At 43.9% G+C, this 26,858-nt stretch overlaps 1 protein-coding gene across 2 annotated transcripts in view; it reads right to left on the reverse strand.

Annotated features, from left to right (window-relative positions):
- LOC124015574 (E3 ubiquitin-protein ligase NEURL1-like) overlaps positions 1–26,858 on the reverse strand; it is a 92,789-nt gene that overhangs the window by 16,839 nt on the left and 49,092 nt on the right. For both annotated transcript variants that reach the window (XM_046330892.1, XM_046330893.1), the window contains exons 3-4: positions 26,173–26,494; positions 1,229–1,951 (exon numbers count right to left, since the gene is read on the reverse strand). In XM_046330892.1, coding sequence (XP_046186848.1) covers positions 1,229–1,951; positions 26,173–26,494 — 1,045 coding nt within the window. The remainder of the gene's footprint in view (positions 1–1,228; positions 1,952–26,172; positions 26,495–26,858) is intronic.

Raw genomic sequence — 26,858 nt, forward strand, 5'->3', positions numbered from 1 at the left:
TGATCATTTCATTTTTAAATTTTCCACTTTGAGATTTCACACTAGATTTTCTTCGTATAACCCACATAATAATTCACATTTGCTGTTGCTGCAGGTTGATTTTCCTCTGTCGCAAACTCGCTCAAACTAAGATCCTACATCTGTAAGTCCCCAAAAATATAAAGAGCGCAGCAATTCACCTCTCAAAAAGTCTAAAAGCACAGTTGTAGCTACTTTAGGAACACCTGCCTGCCACGGCAGAAATACATTATGTTTGGGCATATTGCAAATGAAGCGTACGGCCTCCCGCTCACCCACACATCTTTCCCACTTCATGTTCATTATCTGTATTTAGAGTGTGTAATCAAGCATGGGGGCTCTCGGCATACTGCTGAGAGGTAGCGTGTGTCCCGCAGCGAAGACACGTTTCCACCGCTGTGAGTAGGTCGCAAACACACACACACACACGCACGCGCACGCACACGCACGCGCACACGCACGCGCACACGCACACGCACACGCACACGCACACGCACACGCACACACACACACACACACACACACACACACACACACACACACACACACACAGACACCATACAGACACCATACAGACAGGAGAAGATGTGTTGTTGCCGCTAGGTTGCAGGGCCTGGCTCCCACACTCCTCCTTTCACTTGTTCCCTCTCTTCCTGTTATTTATCGTGGCAGGTGGTGAGACAGCGTCGACTTTGCTCCCTATCGATACCTCCAGAAGTGCATTTGGATCTGACTTCCTGTGTCAAGACTCTGTGTTGAAGCACATGACATAAGTGCACATCTCTGAGCTCTGTGATGCGGGTGAGGCCCTAAATCCATGGCTTACGATCGATCATGAACGGATAAATGAAAAAGTTTATACCGTTGTATACCATGTCAGATTCAGCCCTCCTAGGGCCTGTAGTACTGTAGACACTGTTGTATTAAAGGCCAGGACCTGACCATCTGACTTGATCAGGAAAAGTCCCCTAGCCCCTACAGTCCATAGCTAGGGCCTGGAGTTTTCCCTAGTCAGGTAACATAAATAGGGAAAACTCCTGGCCCCACGCAGAGCATACAAGTAATAGTAGAGAGAAGTACTCTAAGTACACGTAACTGCCAAATTAAAGGAAACACGTGCGGTGGCCCAGCGGCCTATTAAGACAAGTTAGGTCAGTGTTTCCTTTATTTTGGCAGTTACCTGTATAACATAAAAGTCATACTGACTTACCCAGTATCCTGAGTTGAGTGACGGCTCCATGCAGACCAAAGAACATCCACAGGGGCCGGGAGTTGTCCACACAAACTTGCATCCCTGCGTTGGTGCCATTGTGGCTCAAGATCACCTCCCCTTCCTGGTTGACCAGGAAGCCCAGAATATCACTGCTCTGGAGCAGCGTGGGCACTCGGCACACGGCCCAGAATTCCTTGCGGTCGACTAACGCCTCCGGGTTGTAGGGCAGGTCGCTAGGGCGCAGCACAGCGGGGTCACATGATGTCACGCCATAGGACAGCGATCCCGACCTAGCCGGGCTCGACTTGGTCACCTTGATAAACACGGTCTCGCCGGTACGCAGTGGCCGGTCAGTGAAGACGAGCGTTCGCTCCTCTCTGGCGTGCTCGGATCTCGCCACCGTCTGCTCGTCGAGCGTCTTGATGTGGGCACCGCGGAGGGCGTGGAAATGGAGGTCGCTTTCGAGGGAGTGTGGGAGGACAGAGCACTGCTGGGTGTTGAGGGAGTTCTGGGGGATGGGGCAGGAGGCGGAGGGAGGGGCCAGGTGGAGATGGGCGTGGTTATGTGGGTGAGCTGGGCCAGAGCCGTCCACTTGCTGCAGGTTGAGGTCACAGAGGCTGACAGAGAGGCGGGAGTCATCTGCCTCGCGGCGGAGAGAAGAGGAGCGTACGGTGGTGAAGGAGCGGGGACGGAGGAAGTCGGGAGGGACCATCTCACTCTCTGGAAGAAAAGAAGAAGGGAGAGAGAGGGGGAGAGCGAGGGAGGCAATTTTAGTTTCTATAATCATTGTAAATTGTGTTGAAATATAAAGAGAAAGAGAGACCATTATATCTAAGAAAGAGACGAAGAGATAAAATGAGGGATAGTCAACTAATAATAATACTGCAGTGTTGTCATTTGTTAGTGTTAGAATTATTTGACAGTTTATATAGCCGTTTCTGTCGCAATGTATTGTTTTGCCAACCTTGGAATATTCCTTGAATTGAAAAGAGAGAGAAACAGAGAGGAACAGAGAGAGAATTAAAGGAAGAGAGACAAGCCAAGCACTAAAGAAAAGGCAGAAATTGGCTGATGTCACAAACTAGTACGAGATGTAGGATATTGCTAATTAGCTGGTACAGCAGCAGAGGAAAGTGTCATTTAGCTTGTTTAAAGATGTAGAAATTAATTTGAAAAAGAACCCTACAGATTTGGTTGAGTGCTTTAATATCAGTAGGGAGCAGAATCAGCTCATTTCACACGAGGAGGACAAAGTGCTTAATTAACCAGCCTTGGATGATACCAAGAAAGGAATTAGTGTTTGTGAGACCGTGTGTGTGTATGTGTGTGTCTGTGTGTGTGTGGAGCTCCCTCCTTCTGCATTCCCAGCAGTCCATAGTACAGTATCATCCCTCTACAGTGAGCCATTTATATCTGCCAATACATGTCTCCCTTCACACAGTAGGGTGGCTAGAAGTGGCGCACACACACACACACACACACACACACACACACACACACACACACACACACACACACACACACACACACACACACACACACACACACACACACACACACACACACACACACACACACAGAGAATGCCCTGCTTATAGTCTCCCCCTCCCCACCCCACCCCTGCTGGGCAGCTGCCTGCCTGAAAATAAGGTCTCTAAATGTGTAACCCCCTCCACTCCCCATCAGCCCAGCATTGGGAGAATTAGCCCTGGGGTGTATTCAATAGGAGCCAAACATAACCAAAATGGAAGCAAATGGAACGAAATGAGGCACCTACAGTACCTGAATTTGTCAAATAGAAATGCTCGTTTTTGTTGCGAAACGTTTTCCGTTTGCAACTGTTTCCTACGGTTACGACCAATGATTACACCCCTGGCGGCGCTGAAGAGACATCCTCATCACTCAGACAGAGAGAGAAGCAGGAGGGAGAGAGGGAGGGGGGAGAGGGGAAGGGACGGACAAAGAAGAGGGACAGTCATTGCTCAGAGGGTGTAAGTGGATAAGGAAAATGAGTGACCAGACTGACTACCCTTGTTGATGGAGAGAGAGAGAGAGATTGGGGAGATGGATAGCAAGGTAAGCGGGGGAGGGAAAGAGAAAGAAAATGACATTGTTGACCACCTCCTCTGAGGGCAGAAGATAGGAAGAGAGCCCATCACTCAGAGAGAGAGAGAGAGAGAGAGAGAGAGAGAGAGAGAGAGAGAGAGAGAGAGAGAGAGAGAGAGAGAGAGAGAGAGAGAGAGAGAGAGAGAGAGAGAGAGAGAGAGAGAGAGAGAGAGAGAGAGAGAGAGAGAGAGAGAGAGAGAGAGACACAGAGAGAGAGAGAGAGAGAGAGAGAGAGAGAGAGAGAGAGAGAGAGAGAGAGAGAGACACAGAGAGAGAGAGAGACAGAGAGAGAGAGAGAGAGAGAGAGAGAGAGAGAGAGAGAGAGAGAGAGAGAGAGAGAGAGAGAGAGAGAGAGAGACAGAGACACACAGAGAGAGAGAGAGAGAGAGAGAGAGAGAGAGAGAGAGAGATGATAAAGCCAGCATCCACCAGTCCTCCCAGGAGAGGTCTAGTCTGCAGCCAGGCCCATTTTACCCACTGCTCCCTCTGAGGCCTGTCCCAGAAAGCCTTTTAGAGGCCAGGACCAGCTCTGGACATAGATAAACCTCTTACCCCTTAATTACTACTCTCACGAGGCCTGCCAGAGTGTGTGTGTGTGTGTGTGTGTGTGTGTGTGTGTGTGTGTGTGTGTGTGTGTGTGTGTGTGTGTGTGTGTGTGTGTGTGTGTGTGTGTGTGTGTGTGTGTGTGTGTGTGTGTGTGTGTGTGTGTGTGTGTGTGTGTGTGTGTGTGTGTGTGTGTCTGCTAATAACAGCAGTGAAACCACAGAGAGCTAAAATCTCTTAGCCTGTCCCATCTGAAAGGGCTGAAAGGGACCCTGGCCAGAGTGGGATTATCTTCCATTCGAAAAAATTAAAATGTATTTTGTCCTGATAAGGACACCGTACAAACATTAATGCCTGGCAAGTCAATGTAGTGCATTTGAATGTGTGCCAGCAAACCAACTGCTGTCCATTTGTTAGCTATGCTGCATTTTGGTGTACATTCCTTTGTCCACTTAAATGTGATGAACGGTATGACATTTAACTGTGTTAACAACAGCCAGAGAACCTATGCTGTCAAATGCGGTGAGGAAAATCTAATTGAGAACCGGTTGCGACCCGTCAGGCTGACCAAGCCGGCGAGATTATCAGACCTTCGTCTTTCTTGTTGTTCACTAAGAAGATTATGTCCAGATTGTACAGGGAAAAGGAGAGATTTCTGTTTTAGTGCTGGCTGCAATAAATGTTAGAGTCAAACCAGGATCCAACTCTTACCCAATACCAGATCATTCAATCAAACCTCACTAAATCATTTCAAAGAGGCACTGTAAGGGAACATTTCAGTGGCCTACTGAGAGTCAACAATGAACTTCCTATACTAATTTTACATTTGAGTAATTTAGCAAGAGCTCTTATCCTGAGTGACATAACGTAGTGAGTGCATACGTTTTCACCCCCCTAACCCCCCAATGGGAATCGAACCGGCAACCCTGGGGTTGCAAGCGCCACACTCTACCAACTGAGCCACACTTGCTCCCTTCACATACTATACTGTGTGTGATTGACAGATGACATCATTAGGGTTATAGGTGCTCATTCAGTCTATCAAAAGACCAGAGGACAAAGACACCTTACAGTGTGTGATCCTCCTGTTTGGCAATGCTGATTCAACGTAGCTCATCCTCCAAATGCCATCCCTTTGATCAGTTCCCGCCTTTAAATCCAAGATGGCAGCCCAGTTTGCCTCAAAGTCATGTCAAGTGTCAATTAGCATTAGTGGCTAATGCACAGACTGCTCTGGAAACTGACTGTATTCATGTTTCTCGGGACTATGGGACTTTAATTGTTCTATTTGATCTTTGTTGGGAGTACAACATGGATGGAACAGTGGCTTGAAAAAGCGTGCATTCTTCTCAGTGACTGCTAATCGACCGTTAAACTAACAGCCCAAAAAGCACGCAGTGCAGTTAGCACTGTTAGCGCCCGAAGCCAGCAGAGAGAGAGATGACTACCGCTAGCTTTTTATTCAATCCTCCCCTACTGTAGTGTCCAATAGGCCCTTAGTGGATGCCGCAGACCGGCTAATGTAAAGGAAGAAAATGATCAAAATCTATTTCCATTTCATAAAACTTTTAATTTCCCAAACAGTCGAACGCAGAGGGGCTACCGGTCAATGAAGTATTTCCTAATGAGGCAAGGAGACAAAAGCACTTGGCCACATACTTAAGCCAAATGATTGGGGAAGGAAAGGGATTCTCCCTTGGCGGTGGGAGTATGTGTGCTGCTCAGGCGTACTAACTTCTAACATCCCCAAAGTCAGCCCTGATTCCAATGCTGGATGAACTCTCACTCTCTAGACCAGGGATGGGCAACTGGGGCCCGCGGACCAAAAATAATGACATGTACAGTACCAGTCAGAAGTTTGGATACACCTATACGTTTAAAAAGAAAACTATTTTCTACATTGTAGAATAGTGAAGACATCACAACTATGACATAACACATATGGAATCACGTAGTAACCAGAAATATTATGTTTGAGATTCTTCAAAGTAGCCACCCTTTGCCTTTTTTATTTATTGATTTATTTCTCCTTTATTTAACCAGGTGGGCAAGTTGAGAACAAGTTCTCATTTACAACTGCGACCTGGCCAAGATAAAGCAAAGCAGTACGACACATACAACGACACAGAGTTACACATGGAGTAAAACAAACATACAGTCAATAAAAAAGTCTATACACTATGTGAGCAAATGGGGTGAGATAAGGGAGGTAAAGGCAAAAAAAGTTCATTGTCACACCCTGACCATAGTTTGCTTTCTATGTTTCTATGTTTTGGTTGGTCAAGGTGTGAGCTGAGTGGGCATTCTATTTTACATGTCTAGTTTGTCTAGTTCTATGTTTGGCCTGATATGGTTCTCAATCAGAGGCAGGTGTTAGTCGTTGTCTCTGATTGGGAACCATATTTAGGTAGCCTGTTTGGTGTTGGGTTTTGGTGGGTGATTGTCCTTGTTCTGTCTCTGTGTTACTTTGCACCAGTATTAGGCTGTTTCGGTTTTCGTGTTACGTTTTTATTTGATTCGTGTTTACTTTGTTTCATTAAACATGGATCACAATAGCCATGCCGCATTTTGGTCTGACTCTCCTTTGCCTACAGAAAACTGTTACAGCCATGGTGGCGAAGTAAATACAATATAGAAAGAAACACTGGAATGGTATATTTGCAGTGGAAGAATGTGCAAAGTAGAAATAAAAATAAAGGGGTGCAAAGGAGGAAAATAAATAAATAAATAAAGTAGGGGAAGAGGTAGTTGTTTGGGCTAAATTATAGATGGGCTATGTACAGGTGCAGTAATCTCTGAGCTGCTCTGACAGCTGGTGGTAAAAGCTAGTGAGGGAGATAAGTGTTTCCAGTTTCAGAGATTTTTGTAGTTCGTTCCAGTCATTGGCAACAGAGAACTGGAAGGAGAGGCGGCCAAAGTAAGAATTGGTTTTGGGGGTGACCAGAGAGATATACCTGCAGGAGCACGTGCTACAGGTGGGTGCTGGTATGGTGACCAGCTAACTGAGACAAGGGGGGATTTTACATAGCAGGGTCTTGTAGATGACCTGGAGACAGTGGTTTCACGATGAGTATGAAGCGAGGGCCAGCCAACGAGAGTGTACAGGTCGCAGTGGTGGGTAGAATATAGGGCTTTGGTGACAAAACGGATGGCACTGTGATAGACTGCATCCAATTTATTGAGTAGGGTATTGGAGGCTATTTTGTAAATGACATCGCCGAAGTCAAGGATTGGTAGGATGGTCAGTTTTACGAGGGTATGTTTGGCAGCATGAGTGAAGGATGCTTTGTTGCGAAATAGGAAGTCAATTCTAGATTTAACTTTGGACTGGAGATGTTTGATGTGAGTCTGGAAGGAGAATTTACAGTCTAACCAGACGCCTTGTTATTTTTAGTTGTCCACATATTCTAAGTCAGAATTTTCCAGAGTAGTGATGCTGGACAGGCGGGCAGGTGCAGGCAGCGATCGTTGAAGAACATGCATTTAGTTTTACTTGTATTTAAGAGCAGTTGGAGGCCACAGAAGGAGAGTTGTTTGACATTGAAGCTCGTCTGGAGGGTTGTTAACACAGTGTCCAAAGAAGGGCCAGAAGTATACAGAATGGTGTTGTCTGCGTAGAAGTGGATCAGAGACTCACCAGCAGCAAGAGCGAAATCATTGATGTATACAGAGAAGAGAGTCGGCCCAAGAATTGAACCCTGTAGCACCCCCATAGAGACTGCCAGAGGTCCGGACAACAGGCCCTCCGATTTGACACACTGAACTCTATCAGAAAAGTAGTTGGTGAACCAGGCGAGGCAATCATTTGAGAAACCAAGGCTATCGAGTCTACCGATGAGGATGTGGTGATTGACAGAGTCGAAAGCCTTGGCCAGGTCAATGAATATGGCTGCACACTATTGTTCTTATCGATGGCGGTTAAGATATCGTTTAGGACCTTGAGCGTGGCTGAGGTGCACCCATGACCAGCTCTGAAACCAGATTGCATAGTGGAGAAGATGCGGTGGGATTCGAAATGGTCAGTAATCTGTTTGTTGACTTGGCTTTCAAAGACTTTAGAAAGGCAGGGTAGGATAGATATAGGTCTGTAGCAGTTTGGGTCAATGACAGCTTTGTACACTCTTGGCATTCTCTCTGGTTTCACCTGGAATGCATTTCAATTAATAGGTGTGCCTTGTTAAAAGCTCATTTTGTGGAATTTCTTTCCTTCTTAATGCGTTTGAGCCAATCAGTTGTGTTGTGACAAGGTAGGATGGGTATACAGAAGATAGACCTATCCATATTATGTCAAGAACAGTTCGACACTCCAACCCATCTCTCAGATTTGGTCCTGCCGTACATACCTACACGTACGCTACGGTCACAAGACGTATTGTCCCTAGAATTTCTAAGCAAACAGCTGGATGCAGGGCTTTCTCCTACAGATATACATTTTTATGGAATGATCTGCCTATCCATGCGAGAGACGCAGACTCGGTCTCGACCTTTAAGTCTTTACTGAAGACTCATCTCTTCAGTAGGTCCTATGATTGAGTGAAGTCTGGCCCAGGGGTGCGAAGGTGAACGACAAGGCACTGGAGCGAAAAACTGCCCTTGCTGTCTCTGCCTGGCCGGCTCCCCTCTCTCCACTGGGATTCTCTGCCTCTGTCCCTATTCCATGCCGTCCCTAGGATGGGTGTGTCACTTGAGTGGGTTGAGTCACAGACGTGATCTTCCTGTCTGGTTTTGTGCCCCCTCTGGCTCGTGCGGTGGAGGAGATCTTCGTGGGGTATACTCAGCCTTGTCTCAGGGTAGTAAGTTGGTGGTCTGTTGATATCTCTCTAGTGGTGTGGGGGCTGTGCTTTGGCAAAGTGGGTGGGGTTATATCCTGCCTGGTTGGCCCTGTCCGGGGTATCGTCAGACGGGGCCACGTGTCCCCCGACACATCCCTGTCTCAGTCTCCAGTATCTATGCTGCAATAGTCTATGTGCCAGGGTCAGTTAGTTATTTCTAGTATAATTATCCTGTCTTATCTCGTGTCCTGTATGAATGTCAGTGCTCCCTCTAATTCTCTCTCTCCTTCTGTCTCCCCTACCGGAGGACCTGGGCCCTTGGCCCATGCCTCAGGACTACCTGCCCTGATGACTCCTGGCTCTCCCCAGTCCACCTGGTCGTGCTGCTGCTCCAGTTTCAATTGTTCTGCTTGTAGGCTAGGGAAACCTGACCTGTTCACCAGACGTGCTACCTAGTCCCGGCCCTGCTGTTTTCGACTCGCCCTCTCTCTCTCTCTCTACCGCACCTGCTGTCTCGACCTCTGAATGCTCGGCTATGAAAAGCCAACTGACATTTACTCCTGAGGTGCTGACCTGTTGCACCCTCTACAACCACTGTGATTATTATTTGACCCTGCTGGTCATTAATGACCGTTTGAGCAATCTGGCCTTAAATGGCCACGTACTCTCCACCTGGCACAGCCAGAAGAGGACTGGCCAACCCTCAGAGCCTGGTTCCTCTCTAGGTTTCTTCCCAGGTTGCGTCCTTTCTAGGGAGTTTTTCCTAGCCACCGTGCTTCTACACCTGCATTGCTTGCTTTTTTGGGGTTTCAGGCTGGGTTTCTGTACAGCACTTAGTGACATCAGCTAATGTATAAAGGGCTTTATAAAGACATTTGATTGATTGATTAAATGTTTTTTTCCCCCTTCATCGATCTACTACACACACTACCCCAGAAGGTACAATTTAGAAACGTGGTTGTGAATCAGCAGTCACTCAATTAGCCCACGTCAGCAAAACATTTTTTTTAGATTGATCAATTAACAGTCAGCTATCTTCATTTGTGGTAAGTATGATTGAATTACTGACTGGCGCGGGGCCCACTGGTTATCGGATATCATATTGAAAACCGCAAACATTTTCCTCCACCCTATTGACAAAATGTGTAGAATTTCAGGAAATTAGTTATAAAATTGCTAAATCTTCTCCCCTCCCCATGGGAAAAAAAGTGTAACATTCAAGCAAACTGGCTTTACAACGGCAAAAGGGAATGAATGTTAAAACTGAGTTTATTTCTCTTTGCTGTTTCTAACTTTTTTTCTAGCGGGGGGGTTGGGGGGGTATGGATGCGGCTGTGGCCCCTCATGTATTTACTGTAGTGTTCTGTTGTCCTGCCCTGCTCTAGGCTCACTCAAATCAAATCACCAGGCTCTTTGAGAATCATAGCATCATCAAACGTAGCCGAGAGTGGCGTGTGGCTTTCTTTCATTATTGCAGAGCTCTGTGGGGATAGACGTTTGGCATGCCGAGGAATAGCTGAGGAACCCACGGGCACGGGAGAGGCACGGAGGAATGGAGTTTGGGAGGAGGGCATGATGATGACACGACTCAGGGGATAACGGGATTTAGGAGAAGAGACGGAGGGATGTGAAAGGAGAGGGTGGGATAGGAGGAGAGGAGTTGAGACAATGTCAGATTAGGAATGCTGAAAGAGGGGAGCAGCCCACCTATTAATTAATTCTCTCTCTCTCTCTCTCTCTCTCTCTCTCTCTCTCTCTCTCTCTCTCTCTCTCTCTCTCTCTCTCTCTCTCTCTCTCTCTCTCTCTCTCTCTCTCTCTCTCTCTCTCTCTCTCTCTCTCTCTCTCTCTCTCTCTCTCTCTCTCTCTCTCTCTCTATGATCTGATCTTACACTAGCTCTGGCCCAGGGCGTTCACACGTTCCTCTACTTAGGGTAAAACATGTGTTAGTAGAGGGACTTGCTAGTGCCGTGGACAAGAGCTAGTCTTACTGTATAACAAATACAGCAATCATCATGAAGATTGTACCATGAGATTTGATAACGGTTCATTTTTTTCTGCCGAGCTGAATGTTGACATTCATGAACACAGTTTCAAGATGTTAGGCTTTGGCCCAGTTCTTCATGAAAGGAGGTCTCTGTCGACCAGTTCTAAAAGGCAGTGCATGTTTACCTTGTGCCCCTATTGAGACGGAGAGAGGGAGGAGAATATGAGAGGGAAGATAAAAGAGTGAAGGATGCTGTGCCTATGCTGAAAAAGTGGAGTGTGTGTTTGTGTATGTTTGTGTGTGTAAGTTTGTGTATGTGTGAGTGTATGCGTGTAACTGCACCAGCTGCTGCCCACTCATCATGGTGCACCTGCTCTTTAAGCTAGAGACAAACCCCTTTGTCCCAATTGGTCCTTGTCAGATAGGCTGCCCACAGATGTGCGTTCTCATTGGCCGAGGGCACAGATTTGCAATTGCAGCTCTCTGAAAGAAGCTTCAAACAAAGTGGACACTCTGGCCTCTCACTGACACTCTCTCTCACACACACACACACACACACACACACACACACACACACACACACACACACACACACACACACACACACACACACACACACACACACACACACACACACACACACACACACACACACACACACACACACACACACACACACACCATCCCAATCTAACCATGTTAAGGAAACTAACTGTAATGGGGACACAAAGCGAGGCAGCTGTAGTCAATACACTAGGAGAGGGGGGGAGTATTTAAAATCCAAACACATTCAATTGAGAACCAAATGCAGCACCTGTTGGGCAAAACCAACAAGTATACAAAATGGATGAGGGGAGGGGGGTGTTTGGGCTCTTTCTCTGAGCGTTTTATTGGGGTTGGCAGTGAAGCTAGCAGGCTACTAATGCTGTGTGTGTGAGGGGAAGAGGAGGGAGGAGAGGGAGAAGAAGGAGAGGGATAGGCTGGCTGGCTTAGAGGCTTTGCTAGCTTTCCACATGAAAAAGTACTATAGTATTTACTGTAGTATACAGTAGTACTTACAGTTAACTAAAGTATAAATACTGTAGTAAAATAACTAGTATATACTATAGTAATTAATGTAGTGTTTTGACAGATTGTAGTATACATTTACATTTAAGTCATTTAGCAGACGCTCTTATCCAGAGCGACTTACAAATTGGTGCATTCACATCATACTGTAGTATGGATTGTTGTTCTTTTGTGGACTGTAGTGTACTATAGTATTTACTGTAGTGTTTTGGGGGCATTACTGTAATTTTTACAATAGTGATCTTGTTTTATTATCTTTGACATATAAGTGGAGGCTTTCTCCTTAAAAAATACTATAAGAGGATATTTTCTATAACCTGTAGGGAACACAATATATGGTCTTTATGTGGCATGTAGGTCTCTTACTTATGGGTGCGATATGGGGAGAGGAATGGGCAGGGTATATGCACATTAACTACTGTAGTATTTAGTATAGTTTAAAAAGGGTAGTGTTTTTGGAGACTGTAGTGTTTTTGTGGACATTTCTGTAGTATTTGCTACAGTGTTTTTCTTCCAGATAATACTTTTGTATTTACTATAGTATTCTACAACATTCTATGGTAATTACTACACATGATAGAGGGTTTCCACAGTGTGTAGTATTTTGTATGTGGGTTTAGCAGAGCGAACGTGCCAGGGCCCGTCCCCGTGAGAGGGGGGATTTGCACAGTTATACATCTGGTCTCTCTCTCTCTCTCTCTCTCTCTCTCTCTCTCTCTCTCTCTCTCTCTCTCTCTCTCTCTCTCTCTCTCTCTCTCTCTCTCTCTCTCTCTCTCTCTCTCTCTCTCTCTCTCTCTCTCTCTCTCTCTCTCTCTCTCTCTCTCTCTCTCTCTCTCTCTCTCTCTCTCTCTCTCTCTCTCTCTCTCTCTCTCTCTCTCTCTCTCTCTCTCTCTCTCTCTCTCTCTCAGAGCTTGGCTTTATTTACAAACTCTCAGGGATTCATAAGATGTGAGAGACTGATGGGAGTGGAGGATTGGGACGGGGCTGAAAGGAGGAGAGGAGAAGTGGAGTACGGAGGAAGGAGAGCAGCTCACAGCTGTGTTCTTTTAGAAGTAGAGCTGCACAGCTGAGACGGGCGGGGATGGATGGGGAGGAGAATGCTCATGTTTGAGATGGTTCCCAGGAGAGACTAAGTGATGGAGAGATAAAGAGGGATGGAGAGAGGTGGAGAGAGAGAGTTGGAGAAAGAGAGAGGTGGGTGAGAGAGGTAAAGAAGTGTGTGTGTGAGAGGGATAGAAGGAGAGAGTGATTGAGTGAGTGAGAGAGAGAAAGAAAAGAGATGAAGTAGAGAGAGAGAGAGAGAGAGAGAGAGAGAGAGAGAGAGAGAGAGAGAGAGAGAGAGAGGCAGCGAGGGAGGGTTCGAGGGATGCTTTGGATGGTGCCGTATACCCTGATACTCCCTGGCTTTGGGCCAGTCGCTCCCTCGCCTCACCGGCAGGTCGATTTCGAACCCCCAGGCTGGAAAGATCAACAGCCTTTTGGGAGGCAACACACGCCACATGACTCCAAAACAAAAGCTCATGCACAAACGCTCTCCATAAGTCACAAAAGCCCCAGAAGCCCCGGTCCCTTAGGTCATCGGCAAAATTCAGCATGTGCAACATCTCTCAACCAATCAGTGGTCAGGGCCTAAGCATTAATAGATGAATAAATCCATCATAAGGTTCTTATATTAAAGCCTCTCTCAGTCAGTTTTCCTCCTGCTCGACTGCTCCAACCAGACCGTGGCAGGTCTGGGTTCAAGTACTATTTACAATTTTTCAAATACTTTTGAGTGTTCGCTCTCAACTGCCTGGAATGCAAGATGGGCAGGGTTTACAGTATTGGGGCTATTCTGTTGGTTCCATTAAGCCAGTCACACTCAATTAAGAACAGATAAAGCATTTGAAGTTACTTCGAGTAGTATTTGAACCCAGGTCTGGATTGTGGTGGGTACAGAGCTGTTATTTGGCTAATCAATTATCGGGTCAAAAGGGGGGAATTAATTCCAGCCAATGTAAGGGACTGCCTTTGACTCGGATTGAATGTATTGTCTTGCAATCTTCTATGCATCACCTATATGTTTAGACAGGTGTCACGTTCGTCATAACGAGGAGACCAAGGCGCAGCGTGATAAGAATATATTTGTCTTTATTTACACAAAGAACACTAAACGACCTAACCAAACGTGGCGCTATACGACACGAGTGCTGAAAGGCAACTACACATAGACAATAACCCACAAAACCAAAATGGAAAAAGGCAACCTAAATAGGATCCCCAATCAGAGACAACGATAAACAGCTGTCTCTGATTGGGAACCAATTTAGGCCACCATTGACCTACAAATATACCTAGACAATACCAAAACCCCATAGAAGTACAAAAACCCTAGACAAGACGAAAACACACAAAACCACCTCGTCACACCCTGACCTAACCAAAATAATAAAGAAAATAAAGATAAGTAAGGGCGTGACAACAGGGCTATATAAATGGTGTTGTTTCCCACACTTTCCCACTGTACGGTGTCCATTTTAGGATGTGAAAGACATGAAGTACAACGTCAGGAAGGACAACATAGATCTTGGCATTACACCTCTGGTGTCTTCCCACTGAGCACAGATGATCAGTTCAACGTCTAGTTAGGATTTACATTTGGTTGAGATGTCAACTAATGTGAATTAAATCCGGAAACAACAAAACATTTCACCATGTTATTATTGGATTTAGGTTAAAAGTTTGGTGGAAAAAAGGACAACATTCCTTTACGTTGACGACTTTTTCCCAAATCCAATCAGTTTTCCACGTTGGTTCAACGTCATCACACTGAATTATTTTGTTGAAATAACGTGGAAACAACATGGATTCAACCAGGTCTTGCCCAGTGGGTTTAATCGACTTCATAATGTCCTACAAAATAGGAAATTAGTATTAAACTCAGTCAACATAATCTCAAATTGGTTTCACTGCCAAACCATACAGAATATTTTTTCTCTGTCTATCCAAACCACTGACCAAACAATGACCTTGACTTCTACAGTACATTTCACATTTATGTCCAAAAACACAGCCAGACAATTCATTCGTATTTTGAATGCGGAGACCGTTGTGACATTCTACAATACATTTCCAGTTTGAACGCTTAAAACCACAAAGTTACAACATCATTTATCCTAGCGCGTATTATCCTTGGATCACCTATTTTGACCAGGGGACTTATAAGTGCACCTACAGTATTAGCTAGGAATTAGACAGTTCGGCCAAGTCAAACCTCAATGCCAGTCAAAATACGAAAATAATCAAATAACCATTTCACAGACAGGAGTGTGTTTTCCCCTCAGTGGACCGTAACCAGTAACCTCTGTGGTCTGCGTCTATGGTTTTGGGTAACGTTTGGATAACGTCCCTCAATGACTTCCAGTGTTCCAAATGACTTCATGTTACCGCAGTCATAAGATTGGACCAAGAACATAGTGGACGATTGGTCCAAAACGTGGCAAGGAACCAAGGGTCCAATAATCTCGACTTCAGAATCCATCTTCTCTGTGCAATATCTTGATAATAACAATAATAGGAGATGTTTTCCATATGGGGACATATTGCAGATATTCCTTGAGAAAGTCCTTACTCCAGTGACACGTGTCATCTACATGTTTGCGTTTCAACCTTGGCCGACCTCTCAGCAGTTGTCAATCTCTTCTCGTTGCCATTGGAATCGTCATTAGTTTATATACAGATGTGGGATCTGAATTTGATCACCCTGCTGCAGGAGAACGTTCCTGAAATGTAAAACCTGTAGTGTATTTGAGGTTTAAAAAGGCTTCTGAAGTTTGTAATTTCCACTTACAAATTTCAGACCTGATTTCCTCTTCTGAAAAATGCATCAGCCCCTACAAAAAAATGTCCATTCATTATAATCTGCATAATAGTTCACATTTCCTGTTGCTGCAGGGTTATTTAGCAAATTGTCTCAAATTAACTACCATCTCTCGGTAGTTACTCTCTCAGTATCCTTAGGGTAAAAGTAAGTGAGAAAACGTTGTGAGTTTGCAGTGAGAGTAAAGCAAAATAGTGAATTAGCTTGCTTTCATGAATGCTCTTCTATGCTAATGCCTCTCTTCTCACACTCATTTATTCTCTCTCTTCCGCTCCTTCTTTCCTTCTCTCTCTCTCTCTCTCTCTCTCTCTCTCTCTCTCTCTCTCTCTCTCTCTCTCTCTCTCTCTCACTTTCTCCCTCACTCCCACTTTTTCACTCATCCCATCATTCTCTGTCCCTTCCTCTCCCTCCCTCCCTCCCTCCCACCCACCAGCTCTCCTACTAATCATTAGTTGGTGCCACTACACAGCTGCACCACGACATATCACATATGCATCTTGGTACGAGCCAGCAAAACACAGCCCAAGCAGACTGGTTCCATCCAGATCTCATATGTCATTAATGCTTACGTTAATAGAGTAATTCTCTACAGCTGGTCACAAAGGTTTAAACTGTGTTAACTCCAAACAGGGACACAGTCAACTACACTGCAAGAGCCTCTACGCTGGTCTGCGATGTCTGAAATGATCTGCACTGTATATAAAAGTCCTGTCTTATTGGATGTATCGATAAGGAGAGGTCTACAGTTGAAGTCGGTAGTTTACAAACACTTAGGTTGGAGTCATTAAAACTTGTTTTTCAACCACTCCACCAATTACTTGCTAACAAACTATAGTTTTGGTAAGTTGGTTAGGGCTTCTACTTGTGCATGACACAAGTCATTGTTCCAACAATTGTTTACAGACAGATTTTTTTTCACTTATAATTCACTGTATCCCAATTCCAGTGGGTCAGAAGTTTACATGCACTAAGTTGACTTTGCCTTTAAACAGCTTGGGAAATTCCAGAAAATGATGCCATGGCTTTAGAAGCCTCTGATAGGCTAATTGACATAAATTTAGTCAATTGGAGGTGTACCTGTGGATGTATTTCAAGGCCTACCTTCAAACTCAGTGCCTCTTTGCTTGAAATGAGAAAATCAAAAGAAATCCGCCAAGACCTCAGAAAGAAAAATTGTAGACCTCCACAAGCATTTCGCTACACCCGCAATAACATCTGCAAAGCACATGTATGTGACCAGTCACATTTGATTTGATACCTCTGCACAACAAATCATAAGTGAAAGGTGCTGTATAACCATGAAGAGACGTCAGGTTTCTAACCTGCTGCCAACCAGACAACAGAGCAATATGAAAGATTTGAATATGTTCCCGTATCAGACCTGGCATATTTTCATTCTTCACATCTCTCCTAACACACACACACACACACACACACACACACACACACACACACACACACACACACACACACACACACACACACACACACACACACACACACACACACACACACACACACACACACACACACACACACACAAACACACACACACACACACACACACACACACACAGACACACACACACACACACACTCTACAAGGTTCGGACAACCTTCTAGACATTGTGACACCTTGTCAGAGATAAGCGACATTTCTCTGACACATTCGCGAAAGACATAAACAAAAGCACCCATTTTTCTCACGACCTCATCCGTCAAGCTTTCACAGCTTGTGTTCCCCCGTGTCAAAACATTGGGCTCTTTTTTCTCTGTTGCCCCTGCCGACATCTATAGAAAAGAGCACATTCCGCAATCACTGGTGTTTTGCCCTACAGTATAAACAATACATTGAGCCAAAATGGGAGAAAGTAAAATCTACTTGTATTGAAAACTTTTTAAACAGGTCAAGGAGCAGAAAGGCTTTTGCATGTCCTAGAGTATTCTCTGGAAACACACACACGCTTTGAAAATGTTTTCGGGGCCATTTGAAAAGTAACAGAATGTTCCCTTGCTTTGAAATGTTTATTTACCCCCTGATTTTCTATGAGAGAGAGAGAGAGAGAGAGACAGAGAGAGAGAGAGAGACAGAGAGAGGAGACAGAGAGAGAGACAGAGACAGAGACAGAGACAGAGACAGAGACAGAGACAGAGACAGAGAGAGAGAGAGAGAGAGAGAGAGAGAGAGAGAGAGAGAGAGAGAGAGAGAGAGAGAGAGAGAGAGACAAACACACCCTACAGAGCCCCAGGACAACAGCACAATTAGACCCAACCAAATCATGAGAAAACAAAAAGATAATTACTTAACACATTGGAAAGAATTAACAAAAAAACAGAGCAAACTAGAATGCTATTTGGCCCTACACAGAGAGTACATAGCGGCAGAATACCTGACCACTGTGACTAACCCAAAATTAAGGAAAGCTTTGACTATGTACAGACTCAGTGAGCATAGCCTTGCTATTGAGAAAGGCCGCCGTAGGCAGACATGGCTCTCAAGAGAAGACAGGCTATGTGCTCACTGCCCACAAAATGAAGTGGAAACTGAGCTGCACTTCCTAACCTCCTGCCCAATGTATGACCATATTAGAGAGACATATTTCCCCCAGATTACACAGATCCACAAAGAATTCGAAAACAAATCCAATTTTGAAAAACTCCCATATCTACTGGGTGAAATTCCACAGTGTGCCATCACAGCAGCAAGATTTGTGACCTGTTGCCACGAGAAAAGGGCAACCAGTGAAGAACAAACACCATTGTAAATACAACCCATATTTATGCTTATTTATTTTATCTTGTGTCCTTTAACTATTTGTACATTGTATATATTGTATATATATATATATATATATATATATAAATAAGTCTCAATACACCATGATTGTGTCACGAAACCATGAAAAGTTGTGCACCTAAGCTGAGATCTGGTGTTGGGAGGGGCTTTGAATGTAAACCCAATGTAAGTGTTTTAATACACCGAATGTTCTTTAAAACAGAAACGAAGTACCCTGAAATACCCAAAGTGGTTCATCACCTGAATATTGGTGTTTTTGAGAGAATGTGTGAAAACACTTCTTAGGGTTTCAGTGCATGTAAAAGGCAGCGTCAAAACACAAAAACTTTGTTTCTCATAAAATCAATGGTTTATAAATGCAAGTGGTTTATAGCCTAAATATTGGTTGATGATAAGAGACTACGGAGATGACAAAATCTCCAAAAATGCTTCCCCCGAAAGTTCTGCTCCTGTTTGTTGGTACGTCCAGCAGACATGTAAAATACGACCATACAATACATTATTCAAAAAGGTACTAAAAAGTACAGCAAAAATATGGAATTGTGGAATTCCACCTTAAATCTTCTTCATTTAGACAGATTGGGAAAAGGACAGGCAGAACAGATGATACATTTCGTTAGAATGTTACCCGCTCAACCACACAGCCACACTGTAGGAAATGACTCTGTGGTGAATTGAAATAGTTTGGCGGTAACACACCCGGGTTAGTCACCACTCTCCCCAACGAAGACCAGGTATAATTTCCCTGCTCCAACCCTTCATTCTGTTTATCTCACCTATCTCTATCCCCTCTAATCATTTCAGAACTGTCTCAATAAAATGGATGCAAGTCGTTTCAATTATTCACTATTTCCATTTGACCAAAATAATGTACAAATATATGTGTCCTTTATGAGGATAACAAAGACAGAGAACATTGAGTGATTGAACTCATTAGAAGTCTTTGGTTTGAATCACCTTGCATTTCCTGTCTTGCCACTTGACTCTGTTTTCAGAGGATTGTGGGTAATTCAAACAATTAGGACTTTGTGATTTTTTTCTTCTCTCACACAATGTCGTGTGCATGTTTGAAGAAAGAAAACTCTAACGTTAAGCTTGTTGTGCCATGATGTGTAATGGATCATGACGAGCAGTTATCAAAACTGTCAGGCAAAATGACGTTCAACGAAAACTGCACCCATTCCCACATTCATTATTGTTAATGAAAGATGTGAAGGCAGAATCCTCAAGTTCTTGCAGTTCAACCTTCAGTTGGGTCTGACAATGCCTGCCAAAATTTGTATAGAAAGGCAAGTTCTCAAATACATAAAATAAAGTTAAACATTAAGACACTCCAGAAAAAGTCATCTACTTCGGTACTAGACGGGATTCAAAACATCGTAATGGTGTTTAGAAGCTTTAGAGAGAGGAAACTACACCAAAAGAGAAGGGATCAACAGAACTTAACAGAACTTGAAACACCAAAATAGTGTTTTCAATATTTTCTGTGAGTGCTCCCAGTCCCTGGCAAGGTGTTGCACAACGCTTGATTTAGTGGTGTTACAACACACCATGCAATATTTCAAAACATCTCAGGATGATGTGTTTCAATACTCCAGCACTGTTAAGGTTCCGTCTCCTTCAAGATGGTGGCGAGCTCATTGTTACAAAGCACTTCATTTTAACAGTGTTGGGTCAGTTCCTACCTAGGAGGCTCTAGCAGTGAGTGTCACGCTATCACCTTTCCCAAATACCAGCGCCATAAAGATATGGACTTGTTTATGGCTACATATATTGCCGGGGAAGGTGAGCTTAATGGTGCCAAAAAGGAGAAGTCAGATAAGAGAGATGATAGATTGACAGCCAGGCAGGCAAGCGCATCTACATTTCTATGGTCGTCATTGACGGTGTGTGTGTGGTGTGTGCGTGTGTGTCTGTCTAAGACTGTGTGTGTGTGTGTGTGATGTGTGTGTGTCTCTCTCTCTCCATCCATGTGTGTGTTTGTGGAATGAAACTGTCACCCTCAGAGTAGCTAGATGTATCGAGCCCATAATTCTGCTTGTCTGGGTTTCATTAGCTAGAGCTGGGATCTTAAACTATGCTCATCATCCAACTGTAGGGGTGGAAAACACTAAATCACACTATGCCATGTGCAATAATATCCCCAAAGGCTTTAAGACTAGTGTTCTGTGCTGACCTCAATACAAAATGTATTTAAAAAAAAACATGTACATTTGCATCTTTGCTAAAAATGCATTTAACGACTCAAAAAGCATATACAGTGCTTTCAGAAAGTATTCACACTCCTTGATTTTTTTCACATTTTGTTGTGTTACAAAGTAGGATTAAAATGTATTTAATTGTCTTATTTGTGCTTAGCTCTATTCTGTTTTTTTTGCCATAAAAAACTCCCTAGTCCTTGCTGATGACAAGCATACCCATAACATGATGCAGCCACCACCATGCTTGAAAATATGAAAAGTGATACTTAGTGTTGCGTTGGATTTGCCCCAAAAATAACGCTTGGTATTCAGGACATAAAGTTTGTTTCTTTGCCAAAATTTTAGCAGTTACTTTAGTGTCTTATTGCGAACAGGAATGTTTTTATTCCGTACAGGCTTCCTTCTTTTCACTTTGTCAATTAGGTTAGGATTGTGGAGTAATTACAATATTGTTGATTCATCCTACATTTTATCCTATCACAGCCATTAAACTCTGTCATTGTTTTAAAGTTACCATTGGCCTCATGGTGAAATCCCTGAGCAGTTTCCTTCCTCTCTGGCAAATGAGTAAGTAAGGGCGTTTGTATCTTTGTAGTGACTGGGAGTATTGATACACCATCCAACGTGTAATCAAAGAGATATTCAATGTCTGCTTTTTATTTATTTTTACCCATCTACCAATAGGTGCCTATTTTTGCGAGGCATTGGAAAACCTCCCTGGTCTTTGTGGTTGAATCTGTGTTTGAAATTCACTGCTCAACTGAGGGACCTTAAAAATGGTTAAACAATGTTATTGCACACAAAGTGAGTGCATGCCTTCTTATTATGTGACTTGTTATGCAAATGTGTACTCCTGAACTTATTTAGGCTTGCCATAACAAAGGGGTTGAATACTTATTGACTTTTCATTTTTTTTTATTAATTTGTGAATATTTTGAAAAACACAATTCCACTTTGACATGATGGGGTATTGTGTGGAGTCTAGTGACAAAAATAAAGGCTGCAACACAACAAAATAAAAATAAAAAAGTGGAAAAAGTATAGGGCTTGCTGAAATGCATGTAATGACTGACAATGTTCCAGAAATGTATGGCTGTGACATCTAGGCTACAAGGTGGCCAAAGTGTTTAATCATTTGGCTTCCTAGATTTCCCTTTACATATTGATCGATGCAAATCATTTGTTTGGCCACCAAGCCAAAACTTTGTCAGTAGCTAGGTTTCCATCTACTTTTCCCACCAGCGATGTGTCTCCATGAAACTGACTTGTTGCGGATAATAGTCTGTGTGTGATAATGTAGTGCACATAAACAAAATAACCTTTGCCGTTAATTTCCAATGTACCAAATAAAAAATACAAGTTAAATTTCCATCGCCTTTTCAACTCTACTGTACTGATGGTTTTGTCAAAACAACTGCTGTGTTATATAGAAAATGTGCCCACTCTGGTCTTGGTACATGTGCTTCTCGAGCCAACAGCTTGCAGATACAGTACGGGTAGGCTACATGATGAGATCATTATGGATAAAGAGCGATATTATTTATATCTGTCAAAGGGCAGCCAAGCATCGATAATCTAGTTACCAGAACAAGACCCTCGATATTTATTGGACAGGAGCATCAAGCTCATCATCTTGCACTTTCACCATCCTGTGAAGTTCATCATTACTTATCTCATCTGTAGCCTAATAAACTGCATTCTTTCCCGAGTCGTAGTGGGAGGACCGCACAACATATCATCGCGTGACTACAAGTTTCCTTCTATATGATGGTTAATATATCAATATTTGCGCATGAAGTCATTTCCACCACTATTTCTCCCCCAAATAACTTTGCAGACACAAAAGATCCCACCATGTCGAATGAACAAATTGTCTTTCGGCATTTATAAAATTAGACATTCGCATTTCATGTTTCCATCGGCCCGTTTGTGACGCATCGGGTAATTCATCCGCATGAATTGGTTGGATGGAAGCGTGGGTCGTGACAGCCTTTCAATTGTGATGGGGAGTAAAATCATTTCACATCAAAGGGATGCAGAAGGCGGTCAGTTCGTGGAACGACCCCAGTACACGTTCATTTTATTACATTTTTGATTCAACCTTTATTTAACTAGGCAAGTCAGTTAAGAATACATTTTTTATTCACAATTGACGGCCTAACGAAAGGCAAAAAGGCCTCCTGCCGGGGACGGGGGCTGGGATTCAAAATAAAATACAATTAGAGGACAAAACACACATCACTGACAAGAGAGACAACACAACACTACATACAGAGAGACCTAAGACAACAACATAGCAAGGCAGCCACACGTGACAACACAGAGTGGTAGCAACACAACACCACAACAACGTGGTAGCAACATAACATGGTAGCAGCACAACACATGGGATAAACATTATTGGGCACAGACAACAGCACAAAGGGCAAGAAGGTAGAGAACAACGACACATCACGCCGAAGCAGCCACCACTGTCAGTAAGAGTGTTCACGATCGAGTCTTTGAATGAAGAGATGGAGATACCACGGTCCAGTTGGAGTGTTTGTTGCAGCTTGTTCCAGTCGCTGGCTGCAGCGAACTGAAAAGAGGAGCGACCCAGGGATGTGTGTGCTTTGGGGGCCTTTAACAGAATGTGACAGGCAGGACGGGTGTTGTATGTTAAGTTCAATGCTCTCGTCAACTTTGCTTGTTTATTTGCCATGATGCACTCTTAATAAGAGATAGATGGTTAAGAAGAGATAGATAGTTAAGAAGAGATAGACAGAGAAGATAGTTAAGAAGAGATAGATGGTTAAGAAGAGATAGACAGAGAAGATAGTTAAGAAGAGATAGATGGTTAAGAAGAGATAGACAGAGAAGATAGTTAAGAAGAGATAGACAGAGAAGATATTTAAGAAGAGATAGATAGTTAAGAAGAGATAGATGGTTAAGAAGAGATCGTTAAAAAGAGATAGACAGGCAGGCAGGGAAGTGCAGTGCATTGCCATTCTCATGGTTGTCAGAGAAGGTGCAGTCTGTGTATGAGGAATGAAGCTGCCAACACCAGAGTAGCTAGATTTATTCATCCCATAATTCTGCCTGTCTGGGTTTCATTATCTACAGCTTGGATCTTAAATTATGCTCATCACCCAACCGGAGGTGTGGAAAACACTATATCACACTAAGCAATGTGTAATAATCGGAGGCCTTGAAGTTGTTGCCGGGTGCAACTGGCGTCATACTGTCATCCTAACCTTCTGTGCTGACCTCAACACAACCCTGGGGACTTTAACCGATGTTATCGAATGACAAAATGCACTTTATTTTTAGAAGTAGGCACGTGTGTTCACTTTGCTGGTGAGATGGTAAATAACGGTTTCTGTGTGTGTGTGTGTGTGTGTGTGTGTGTGTGTGTGTGTGTGTGTGTGTGTGTGTGTGTGTGTGTGTGTGTGTGTGTGTGTGTGTGTGTGTGTGTGTGTGTGTGTGTGTGTGTGTGTGTGTGTGTGTGTGTGTGTGTGTGTGTAATTATGGGTTTTGAAATAGCTCATATCTTGCAACAGGGTTTGTTTTTCAGTGATTAAGGATCGTTTACGTTCATTTAATAAATCTTTCGGGGGTTGGCATTTGATTAAACAGAACAGACAGTTTGAAAGCTATTCTAGGTATGGTCCGTAACAGTAGTCTGTGGGAACACCAGGATGACTAACAGATGCCTCAGGTACTTCTCTATCTGTGCCATTCCCAATAAGCAGAAACCTGTGATCAGTTAAACATTTCCTTAGCCCAACCATTACCACTATCAGGTAAAGCTAAATCTGACCTTAGATGATTACCTGCATGTTAGACTTTACAGTAGCAGCTAAACAGACATGTCCTGGCGCATGTACAGTGCAGTGGAGTCATTAAGTTAAATGAATAGAATATGTAACATAATGCGTGTCGGCAGGCTTGGGAAAAAAAGTGATTTGGTCTGACAGATACCACCTCTGATAGGGAATATGAAGTGAAGGCAGCCTGGAGGTTTGCGTGTGGTAGGTGGAAACAAGTATAAGGCCCACGTTCATTCCTGTCACATGAAATTTCACGAAGCCCTAATAAGGTAGAATGTTCCATGTTCCATCCTTATAAGAGATTAATGTGCCTAAATAAGAATGTGTAGGCCTACAGTACTGAAGGGGGAAAAAAATAGCTGGACTGCTGCATGTCTGTGTATACAGAGAGATAAGAGGACGCTGGTTTTATTGCATTCACGATGTATATATTTTGGATGTAGCTGGAAAGCTAAAGCAGGAAAATAACAAAAAACATCTGGGGAAGAAAATGTTAGGACTGTTACAGTTCAGATGTAAGCGACCAGTATGATGAGGGCAGATGTTAGTCAGAAGGCCCCCTGAGGACCTATAGGAGCTCTGCACCCTAGGCTGCCCTGGCTATAGCCTGACTGTAAAAGGCTGTGTGTTGATTTAACTAGGGCTGAAGAGAGCGATTGTAACAGCACTCCGAGCAGCATACAGTTTACCAAGACGCCAGGGATCTCCCCAAGTGACTTATAGAAGAGAGTTCAAACTGTCCAAGTATTGTAGGAAATATACTTTTAGCCAAAGGAACACACATGATTCTTGACATTTTAATATTTTTTGTTTGTTTTGTTAACTTTTTTCTCTCCCCCCGATGCTATTCTTGCTTTCCGGCGTCACGGTAATGCGAGACGACAATGTGAACTTTGGGCCAACAAATTGTGGCCCCGTTGTCTGACGTTGCTACTCTCAGGAGTCCGTGCTAGTCTGTTCAGGAATACAGCTAGGTTTCTATCGCTGCTTGTCATCACTGCCTCCCGTCAAGACTAGGAGTGCGGGGGGACTGGGGAGGGGTTCAGATAAAACGACTCCAACATCACACCCCTCTGCTATCCGAGACAGGAGATACCACTGTACTCCTGTCAATTGGCACGGCTCGCAATTAGGATCAAATGGGCTATCTATGGAACATGTGACCAACCCCCTTGTCTATTTTTATCATAAGCGGGATGACAACATTGGCACATTGAATCTCTAGAGAACAGAAACATGCACAGTATGCCATAGGCCCTGGTTACATCAAAGCATTGGCTAATGCTAGGTTATCGCATGCTATGTCTATCGCTATGGTTGCATGCTAAGCCTTTGGCTAATGCTAGGCTATCGTATGCTATGTCTATCTCTATGGTATGTATGGTAAAGCTGCATTTGCAGCCCATGTGCTATAGTGGTGCAGACATACTAGGGCCAAATGTTAGTCATATATAGATAGCATTTGTAAAGACCTTGTCATCAGATCTTAGAGTGGTTCACATTAGGTCAGAATAACTATCACTAACCTCATCCACCTTAAGAAAATATATTTCATTCCCAGTCAGGAGACACTATGTTTACAGTAGGTAAACATGTTACAAAACCTAACATGACTTTGGAGTGGACAAAACGCACCATTACATTCTGTATGATCATAAGGTGCTCACCGTAAAGGCATGGGTGATCACCAAATGCCATAACCTCCTAATTCTCTCATTGTCCATCACCGTACCAAGACGCTAGAAGTGAGGAATGGTATGGAGATGTATGTGTAGGTGTGCATGCATGCTTTCTTAACATACCTAGCAGTTGCACTCCACGGGTCAACCCATAGACATCTATCAGTCCCCACAGAGGTTCTCCTGTTCTCACCCCACTGAAGAACAACATTGGGTTGGACTCATTGATTCTATAGAAGACCCGGCCCTTCTTGTCCACCCAGAAGGCGATGACGTTCCCTTCGTTGGCGAACTCCTCAGGGAGTGCCTTGGCCCAGAAGCCACTCTGGGAGACCAGGTCAGGACAGGCATACTTGGGCAGGCTGTCTGGGTTGATACGGGACGGGTCTTTAGCCGTGAAGCCCAGACGGAGAGCGCCGCTCCAGCAACACTGCTTCTTAGTGATCTGCGGAAGGAGGACAGACTGTGATAGGTCGATGGTCTTAGAGCAGTTTGTCGTAGCATAAGAGTGTAAGGGTCTCGGATTGTACTTCATAAGGAAGTCTAAATGTTGCCTTGAAGTTTGAAGGTTCCCTTTGTGTATTGTCTGTCAATGAGATTCCATTTTGTGACCGAGGCCTATACAATGCTGACAGGTTGCAAAAGAAAGCAAGTAATGGGCCTATTTGGTTGGTTGAGTGAATGGCTTGCCTTGGTTGTATAACTGTACTAGGGTTTCCGTTAGTAAAATATGGTGGCAGACCTTTGACAGGCAGCATTTTAATTTACCGGACATTGCATCATTTTCATTTTCCCGGACATTTAAGACA

The sequence above is a fragment of the Oncorhynchus gorbuscha genome, linkage group LG26 (assembly GCF_021184085.1).
Source record: "Oncorhynchus gorbuscha isolate QuinsamMale2020 ecotype Even-year linkage group LG26, OgorEven_v1.0, whole genome shotgun sequence".
Taxonomy (NCBI): domain Eukaryota; kingdom Metazoa; phylum Chordata; class Actinopteri; order Salmoniformes; family Salmonidae; genus Oncorhynchus; species Oncorhynchus gorbuscha.